General features: G+C 44.2%; 1 protein-coding gene across 1 annotated transcript; it reads right to left on the bottom strand.

The window, feature by feature from the left end:
• Nucleotides 1–1,934: 1,934 nt before the first annotated feature.
• CHRNA1 (cholinergic receptor nicotinic alpha 1 subunit) lies at nt 1,935–10,053 on the bottom strand (the record flags this gene model as incomplete). Its single annotated transcript, XM_082311461.1, has 9 exons — nt 1,935–2,066; nt 3,686–3,925; nt 5,188–5,411; nt 6,488–6,725; nt 7,351–7,546; nt 7,784–7,893; nt 8,328–8,372; nt 8,519–8,664; nt 10,014–10,053. The coding sequence occupies 9 exons, from the start codon at nt 10,051–10,053 to the stop codon at nt 1,935–1,937; spliced, it is 1,371 nt and encodes a 456-aa protein (XP_082167587.1).
• Between the last annotated feature and the right edge of the window lie 252 nt (nt 10,054–10,305).

Here is a 10,305-nt window from a genome sequence, read left to right as displayed (position 1 = left end):
GTCTCCCAAATTAAGTCCTGGGCACCGTTATGCTGCAGCTTAGCTCATCGTGAGCCGGGGAGCTGCGTGACTCCCTGCAAGGGCTGAGAGCTGAGAACTCACGCTGAAGGTAAACAGAGCTGCAGCAAGCACTCCATCTGTCAGCAGAGGTTTCACCCAGCATACATCTTCAGCAATCGTTTACAGGGTTAATGATCATCGAGGGAGGCAAAGATTACCATCTTCTAAACGGCAAGAGCTGTGCAGAGTGTTACAAGCGATTAATTGCCCCAGACAAACTGTTTGCTTTGCTTAGGACTACAGTTCTCCAAAACATTGTCCAGCAAACACTACGCAATGATGGAAGTATTGCACAAGTGCCTAATTTTCCCTATAGAGCATTTCAAATGCCTGTTCTCCGCAGACGTGACACATTCCTGTAGAGCATTAACATAATACAAATTATTTTATTAAACTCACAGCAAATTATTTACAGCTGTTAGCAAAGTAGTCCTATTGGCTTGGACAACCAGCTGGGAAGGATGAGTAACTTGTATCAGTTGCCCCACCTCTCCTTATTTATTTTTGAGAAAAATAGGCAGCACTGCTAGTATTTCCACGCTGTATTCTTGAAACACACATAGGCTTATTGCTTACGTTGAGTATTTACTAAACCCCAAAGGTCTTTGGCCAAAAGCAGCACTACTTTGTTTTAGCCACTAGAGCGAGCTGCTGCTCAACATTTGAATAAAGTTTGGGTAATTATTTGTGTTGCTCAGAGGAGGAGGTGTCCTGTCATTTTGTCATACCTAAGTAAAACTGAGATCCACACTTTCCCTAGGGATGATCTTTGTAATGCTGTCCCTAGCTTTAATGCTCATGGTCTATTTGAGCAGGGCAGGTGACAGTTTTCAGGGAACAGAGAGAATTGTGCTTAAGATGTCATACTGAGCACTCCCAAATTTGAAGCTGCCCCCACATTAGTCATCACTCAAAATGGAGAGTGGAAACCAACCTTCCCGGAACAGAGTAGGCTGAGTACAGAGATTATCCTATGGACACCATCCTTTCCCCTCTGGCCTAAACTTTTCTCTTAGGATGCAATTGCAGAACACCTCTGTTGACAACTGAAAATCCTGAGCATTAATACATAATGAATGTGGGGCTTCTTATAGTGAGTATTAACAGGTTAAAGTAAGAGGGCAGCGACGGCAACATAGTCACTGGGGTGCCTGATGGTCACAGAGCAGGGATCGGTGATAAAACAGGGCAAAAAAATTCCTCCTCTACAAGTCCTTTACCATGGGACTTGATAGCAAAAAAATACTTGTGGGACCCAACTGGCTGAGGCTGGCTCCTTCCCACAGTAAGCAACAGTCCCTCCTCTTTGCTGCACCAAGAGTTTCTACAGGTAGAGTCACATATGACAGTTAGTCATTTCAGATTTCTGCAGGAAAATCAAGTGCTTAAGCATGGAGTTTGAGATATTTCTGCTGGTTACATCTAGTGTTAAAAGAGGAGTCATTTGTGACTCTGCCAATACAAAAACCACAGAGCAGATATTGAAACCAGCTTGAATGCTAAAGTTGGATACAGATTTACAGCTCAGCTAAAGCTTATTACAGTGCTATTGATTTCACTGGAATTGTATCTGTGGGTTACAAAGTCAGACGGTCTTATTAATACATTAACATTTTTAATAAATGGTAAAATGGATCAAAACCTGGCTGACAGCCATTCGGTCTACCAGTAAGACAAGTGTTTCTTTTTGGCAATGAACTGCCGCTGAGCAGCAGCTCAGCAGTGCTAAGTATGGAGCCTTACGCTTTAGTATCTCTGCTCTTCCCCAGCAGGGACAGATTCCTGTCCGTGAAACTTTCGGAGGCTGGCCAGGCTTTGATGGTTAAGATGCTTTCAGATGCTGACCAGGGTAGCAAATAGTTTCCAGCTGATGTTCATTCTTGCTGATTTAATTCAATAAGGCGACCAGCAAATACAGCTAATGTTCCTATAATACAAACTAGCATAAATATGCCAAGGAGAAGATGATCAACCACCATCGCAACAAACTTCCATTCTTCTGCAGCCTGGGAAAGAAACAAAAGAGATGGTAAAATCTCTGTAGAGCCGTGTTTGTTATGGGCATTCTTACAATTTACTGTCTTGAACAACAGAAAGGCTTTCCCTTAAGTTCCACTGTTATTATGCAAAAAATACTCATTTTCTTCTGGAGAGCAGGTTAGTGGCTCAGAAAGCCTAAGCAACCTAGAAATGCAAGTTTCAAGACTAAACTGTTTAGAAACCTTGGTGATTTGGTGAACAATTTCATTAAAAGAAATGTTGAAAAGCTTTAATTTAATTTCCACCCTGTAACTCTGCCTTACGGAGTGACACGTACTGGCCTGAGGCACCTTCTACTTTTGCCTTAGTTGCCCCACAAGTAGAAGAGGCTGTTGTAATTTATCGAGATGACACTGATAATCAGTACTGTTTTGAGGTGGTTCATAAGTGAATGCAATGAAGTGCCAGCCTTCAGAAGCCACAACCTTCAGTTTATTTGGGGAACTTGACTTTTGAAACCCCCTGGAAGTGATATCAACAGCGCCCAGATGACACAAGCAGCTGGCCTCTACTTCCGAAGGGAGCACTTGCCAGTAACCCGAAGACCCTCCTTGTAAGTCTAGGAGGAAGCGAAGCCCAGAGATGCTGAAGCCACGCCAGCTCTGCTGAAGGTAACGCTTTATCTGCAGAAAGGCATAGGAGTCATGGGGAACATGAGACTACAGCCAGAGCCATTCCACGTGCTCCAGGAATTTGGTCACAGGAACAAACACCGTGGTGTAAATTCTGCCTGTGGGAAGGAGGCGTCTCCTTTTCAAGAGCACGGGCCAAATTATTGTCCCCGAGAACTCTCTCCCCGTCACCAGGCTAGCCTGCAGCTCAGCAGGAAAGGTCTATGGTCATTTGGACAGGTGGAGTACCACTACTGAAATATCTGTGCAAAAGCTGTGTGAGCTGTGATAACTGAAATAAAAGAGGGGGTTAATTGCATTGAATGTGCTAGAAGGAGGCAGAGCTAGGTTTTCCAGGGGAACACTGCCATATGTGACTCTACACACATTTATCCTTCCTTTGGCTTGCAACGTGGAAAAAGTCAGTAATCAGAGTAGCTCATGACGTGCTTCATTTGCAGGGACTACTTGTAGCATTCGGGAATAAAACAAAACCTTATTGAATTTGGAATTATCATTTGTAAGTCACATTTAACACTTTTCAGATACTACTGGCCTTTTGGAGCCTGGCTTGCTTCCTGGCTTTTCAAAAGCGACAGGAGATTGCTTACCACAGGGGGAAGATGCCTGAGTGGGAGACAGGAGGAATGTGTTTTGGAACTTGCTTACAGCTCTTGAAACTGCTTTGCTCCTCACAGACGCTCCATCTCTATGGCTTCACATACCACATTTAGAAAATCTTAGCGCTGCCACTTTTTTTTTTTTTTTTTTTAACCAAGATACAATTGTGATCTGCGACTATTATCTGTCACTCCTTGTTGACTTCATCAAGGGGAGAAGACTGTCCCCTGCTAAAGCCAAAACAGGGTTTGGAGTGTTTTTGTGAGGTGTGGATATTTTGCCAAAAAAAAAAAAAAAAAAAAAAGTAGCAATTTGAAAGCAAGAAATGAATCATGCACAAAAAAATGCCTTACATTACTGGCTTCTTGGTCTGATTTCATTGTTTCCGCAATGTATTTGATTCCCTCTATAGCATTTTTCACATCTGGGTTTTTGGTAAGCGGGGAGTAGAAGTTGACAGGCACAGAACCTGGCTTCCCAGAAATTTCAGAAATATCAATGTCTTCTGCAAAAATATTTTTGTCTTGTTTATCCCTGGACGGTCGTTTCATTGTAGAGAAAAACATGATGTTTGGGATTGTGTCAATAAAGATCTGAAAACAAAGAGGGAGAAGACGACAGTTGCTGGTCGGCGGGGCTGTGCTACAGATGCAGCTGCATACTGAACAAAGGCAAGCCTCTCCGGTCCCAAATCGCTTCCCGTGCTGGATCGGCTACAGATTCCCTCTTGGAGTATGTCACAGCCTGCGCCTTAGTCACACTGGGGCTTTGTCAGCCTTGTGTCCTGGGGCAGATGGAGTCACCCGCAGGCCCGTCACACGTTTTCTGGAAACCATTTCCCCCTGCCACATAGCCAACGCCTGCACATGAAGGAGGGCGCTACGTCCTGGAGCAGACCCTCATCTAATTCTAATGCTTACAAACCTAGCTTGAAGAATGGACTACAAAGGATCTCTTTTGCCTACTTATATTTGACTTTGCTATTACAAATGTTTGTTATACGTGCATATAAGGTTTGCAATAATTTCCTTTGGAATAACAGAGACTTGCTGCCAGAGTAATTTTAAGGGCATGCAGTGTTTGCCTGTTGAAATATCTCTTCTGCAGGGATTGTTCATGCTGCAGAGTGAATCTGATGTAAGCTGTAGCCTTAAAAGTATAATTAGAAATACCCAGAACAATGTCCTATTCATGTCATGGTTTAATATGAACCCAGGCAGGCTTAAAAAAGGCAAGAATAACTGAATGGATCCGTTTTGGTACTGTCTCCCTGACAAAGAACTCATAATGATAGACATCCAATTTTTTCTACATCTCGTGGCTACCATTTAGACTAGTGTGCAAGGATCTCCTTGCTTCCCAAGGACTGCAGAATAACTGTATTTATTGGAAAAGTACAGAGATCATGGCATTCGCTAAACTCTCTTTTTTAAAATGGGGTGCTGAACGCAGGTATCCCCAACGGCCTTTGTGCTCTGCACTCGCATGGGCTGGTGAACTTGGCCGCTGGCAGGCAGCAGTGTTTTGCAGTCAGATGGAGAATTAGACCAGGAAATGTAATCTGAGTCCAGCTGGCCCATTTTCTTTTCCCTGTACCTTCAGCTGCCCGTGTTTTGCCTCATCTGTTCCCTGAAAGACTCTACCCCAGTGGACAATTCTGTTACTTAGACGAGTACCTTAGCAGTCTTGCTGAATTTATGCACAACTAAGTAGTAAACGCCGGCTTTTGTGCCTAGAGAGATTTAACGTGATGAATTTACTTCCCCAATTCTTGTTGACTTTTATTAGAAAACCTGCCAATAAAATATGGAGTGCTCAGTGGAAGCCAGGAAACATGCAAAGCCACATAGCTCACCTTCCTGACCCAGTGCGGCATGGTGTGAGTGCTTGGGGAGCGGTGGTGGGTGTTGATGACGATGACCGTGATGATGATTGAAGCGATGACAAACACCATTGTAAACAACATGTATTTGCCTATCAGAGGCACTGCACTGGAGGTGGAGGGAATCAGCTCCACGATGACCAGAAGGAACACAGTCAAAGACAGCAGGACAGAGATGCTGAGAGTCATTTTCTCACCTGCCATGAAAAAAAAAACAAAAAAACAAAAAAACAAACCATTGCTGTTCCTATCATTCAATATAGAGAGTATTTATTTGAGAAGATAGGATGTGCATGACCGCTATTCACACGTGTGCATGTGTGTGCACCTGGAGTGCTATCACCTCTCCCAGCATCCAAAGCAGTAACTAGGCTGGCCAAACCTTAGAGCCTAACAGCATCAGCTCCAGCATTAAGGTGGGGATCACCAGGTATGACTGGGCTGAGGTATGGGTGATGGATATGGAAAGCTTACTGTCCAGGAGCGCTTTGTGGGCTGTGCATTTTGAATAAAGTATATGCACCTGATTAATGCTCGCTCCACAGCCCCCTGGGCGTCCGCTTGCCTTACTCTCTGGCAGGCTCATGCTGGGCTGAGCAGGCAGGCAAAAATCACATCTGACACCAGAGGTCAGTTGCTATTTGAGATCTTCCAGTATGTAGGATGTCAAAAACATACCACAAAACATGATTCACACATATTTTTTCTATCCAGTTCAACTGAAAAAAAATACATCAAGCATTTCATGGAAGGGGCTTAATGAAATTAAGCAGTATGAAAAGCTGACACAAGGTAAAATGAATGAGGAAATGGTTGCAGGGAGCAAGAGATGCTCAGCAGGTACAAAGGAGGCCAGAAGAGTCCAGGATTACTCTTTGTGTCACAGGAGGTAATTTCTGTGAACAGACAACAAGCTCTCTCCTCTAACACCATGCCGAAGGGCCTCACTCACCCCTCGTGTGCTCACTCACTGCATGACGTACTAACACACTACCTACCTACAGCAAAACATAACTAGCTAAATCTTTGTTTTGCAGAAGTTAACTGGATAGTTAAGCATTGACTTCTGTGGGAAATCACCCCAATTTATTTATATCAATAGTTTCAGCTTTCAGCGCTTACCCTTTATTTGCAGAATGTTTAGAACCATTATTTTGAGCAGAAATGTCCAGTTTTAGTACGTGCTGCCTTTTAAGTTGGCTGGTCATTTCAAATACTCAGAATATCTCAGAAACTTGTTAGGAGAGCAATTAGAATGCATAAATTCGTGTACCTGAATCTGTGGGGAGATAAAAAACTAGCCCGGTTAAAAAGGAGAAGAGCAGGCAGGGAATGATGACGTTCACGATGAAGTAGAGAGGCAGGCGCTGCATGAGGAAGTGGTAGGTGATATCCAGGTAGGGGGTGTCAGGGCAGCAAGCGTAGTAAACCCAGTGCTTCCAGCCGCGGTAGTCCTTCATCACCCACTCTCCGCTCTCCATGAAGTTACTTAGATCTGGACGATCACTCTCCTGACAGCAAAAAAACCCAAATTCTTAATATTAGATGTTTTGAACAAAATCAAAACTTGGCAGTTGCTCAGGAACAGGATTCCCAATAACTCAGGCACTTCACGTGCATTTTTTGTGAGCAAACCACTCTTGTCCATGTTATTTTGCCTTAGAATATCACCCTCTACACAGCATTCAACTAAATATTTTATAGAAACAGTCAGGGATAGTCAACTAAAGAGAAAGACTGATTAAATATTTACAGATAAGAGACATACCTGAGGGGACAGGGAAAGAGTCCTTGGAAATGGAAAGTCATGGGCAGAGAAAAAGCTCCCCCCCCCGCCCCCCCAAAAAAACCCAAACAACAAAACCAAAAAAGAAAACAAACAAAAGCAGAACAGGCAGCACCATGAGTGGTGTGAAGCTGTTGGAGGATAGACAGGTAGGAGACTGTCAGGGCACAGGAATTATGCGTACGTAGAATTTTAGATTGCTAGATCTACAAATAGGGCTTTTATATTTTACAGGTAGTACCTGCTTGTCAATCAAAACAAGGTTATATTCTATTCTAAATCTGAGATTTCCCTAAAAAAAATATGTCCAGGTCTTCCCTGCTTTTCCCAATTACAAACTCCTTGCTTACCGGGTTAATAACAACCACTGTACCATCATACGTCCAAGTTCCCAACTTCATACTGCAGTTCTGCTGGTCAAATGGGAAGTGCGTGACTATAATTTCACAGTAACTTTTAAAAATAGCTGGTGGTGTCCAGGTGATCAGGCCTGTGTGCTCCAGAAGGACTTTGGTGTATTTAACAATGGCAAAATCACCGTCTGCACTGCAAAAGGAACAAGGACATTAACAGCAATATGGGCAGCATAATTAACATAGTCACAAAAGGATTTCTGTGGCTGTGGCTCAACTGGTCCCCCAGTGCCATCGCTCTTGCTCCTGGAGAAGCTTGCTCTGAGGCATGCTACCCACTGGGCCAGATGTCATGGGAAAGCAGCCCCACCATAGTGGTGCCACGGGGCAGAGCTACCCCCTCCCTCCCCAGGCAGCTGGCACCCCTTACTTGTTGTAAAGAACAAGGTCTGGCCGCCAGATATCATCTGAGGGGATGCGGATTTTTTTCACGCCACCGTAGTCCTCTGGATTCCACTTGAGGTTGACGTCTGTCCATTGCTAAAGAGGGAGGATTTCAGCCACTGAGAGCCTCTTCCAGTACTTCTGGGGGTAGTTTTGATACTTCCTAGAAACATGCACCTCCCTTGCTTTGGGACATGCAGGTAAGCATAAACATATGCTAGTGGGACCCCCAGCTAATTTTTTTTTTTTTTGTAACAACTTAAATTTTAGTTTAAGAAGCTTATTAAAAAATATAAAATAAAAGATAGTATACCAGAAGTCTACTGTTTGAAATACAATGCAAAATGCTTTTCTTAAGGCTTTTATTGCCTAGTGCATTTTGTTCTTGAGACCCCAGAAAGAAGGAACGCTCTGCTAGCTGACCCACTTGTCCAAGTTGCCCCCGAAAGTATAACAGAGTAGTTTGTTCCTGGCTGTGTCCAGTGCACTTATTTGAATTGGATGAAATGGTTAGCGATATTTAGGGTTACCTGTTTCAGGCGTACGTTGGTTGTTACAATCTGATTTACTTCATCCTTAAAAAATAAGAAAAGAAAGAAAAGAAGGCAGTAGCAGCAAACATCAGGATTAAAGGAGAAAAATTGTTCCTCAGAAAAATGACACTGTTTGGCACTATCACATAAGCCAGTGGTTCAACATGTTCCATGTGTTCACACCATACCACGCTAATAAGCTGAATGAGCTGCAGCCCAACGGTGACGACGACGGCATCCCGATGGTCCTCCACTGGGCGCACCACCTTGTTGTAGTCCTTGAACAAGTCCTCGACGAGGCGAGTCTCGTGTTCATAGCACCGGGCCAGCCCAGCTGCAGAACAGCAGGGGTGGTGTCAGTGAGATGGGACAGGGGACACGCTGCAGTGCCATCACTCTGAGGCGGGCATGAAGGGATTGCCGTCAACAGCAAGCTGCTGGCAGCGGGTGAACACCGAGTCCTCTGTGTGACTCCTCATTTCAGGCGTGCATTGTGTGCATTGCAAATGCCATCAGCAGGGGTAACAACCTATCTGATCTGGTGGTCAGCTTAGGAGTAAGGCAACAGCCGCCTCCAACCAGGAGATAGCAAATAGCCATGATCATGGACATCAGACTGAGCATTAGGAGTCTCCTCCAGGCTCTCCCAACCTGCAGCTGTGTTTACATGCAATACTTGTGGACAGTTAAGTGCAGACTACCTGCACTACCCTTTTAAAGGTAGTGAGAGGGAACAGAACAGCTGAGCTTCGCTGCAAGCATTTTTGGCAGATCCCATCCTTGTCTTCCCCTCTCTCAGTTTGAATCCTGGGCCACTGAAGTCAACAAGAATTTTGCTGCTGACTCCAACCTAAGCCAGGATTTCCCCATGTTTCCTAACTGACTTTTCATCAGCTCCTTTTATATAGTTGAGCTGAGATGCCAAGGATTCTGTCTCAGCCTTGTCCTGCCATGAGATGGTATTAAAATACTTGGATGCTGTTGAGAAAAGCTGTCTGCCACAGACAAGCACTGCTTGCTTCCCCTGCCAGGAGGCTGGGCTGGGGTGGGCAGGAGTCATCTTTCAATTTTTAAGTTATGATCACAGCATTGTATTTAAGTCAAGCTCTTTGCTATGCTTTATTAATCCAATTAAAATCCTTCACATTGCTACGTTCTGGTGTGGCTAGTTAGTATACTGCTTGAATTTGGTGAAAAATGTTTAGGATCACAAAATACTTATTCTTTTAAGGGACAGTTTAAAAAGAATTATCCTGGTACAACACATGCAGCTGCAAATCAATTCTGCTTCTTTATCAGTACTCCCACAACTTAACGAAATTCCTTGTACTGACTTTTTACATTTCAAGCCATGTTTGCTAGATTCTTTCACACATTTTGAAATACATGTAGCACTAGAGTAAATGGCAGCATGACAAAGAGATGACAGAGAGAAAAACAATTAAACACAAAAACTTCTCGCTTCAAAATATCTGGTGTCTGAAATGACAAATATCTGAGCTGTTACCAATGCACTCCAAAGCTCTCATTTAAATGACTTGGTGTGTTCATAAAACCTTATCAGCAGGACAGGCTGCTCCCAGAACACACATTCGCTCATACCGATGTATACGCAAAGCCCTGGTCCTGCCCGCTCAGGAGGGAGCCAACCCCCGTTCAAGGCAATGGGTGGAACACCTTTACCTGCAGAGATGAGGAGGAGTACGTGATGGACCTTCATCATCCCGGTTCCTTCTTGTTGCAGTCATACAGATGGAGGCACGCACAAAGTGCCTTTACGATCTCTTCAGAGGAGGGCTGTCCAGCCTCCCGCCAGGGTGCTGGCGAAATATAACCACCGCAGTATTCATTTACAGCACCTGTTTTGGGGAATGACAGCTGAGGGCCACTGCGCCGCCGGGTTGGAAATGTGTTTCACCAGTCAAGTATCTTCTGCAGTTTACAGAAGGTCATTTTTTTCTAAGTGGCAATGTGA

The sequence above is a fragment of the Platalea leucorodia genome (assembly GCF_965183815.1).
Source record: "Platalea leucorodia genome assembly, chromosome: 5".
In the NCBI taxonomy this organism is placed as follows: Eukaryota; Metazoa; Chordata; class Aves; order Pelecaniformes; family Threskiornithidae; genus Platalea; species Platalea leucorodia.
This window is presented reverse-complemented; position numbering and strand designations above follow the sequence as displayed.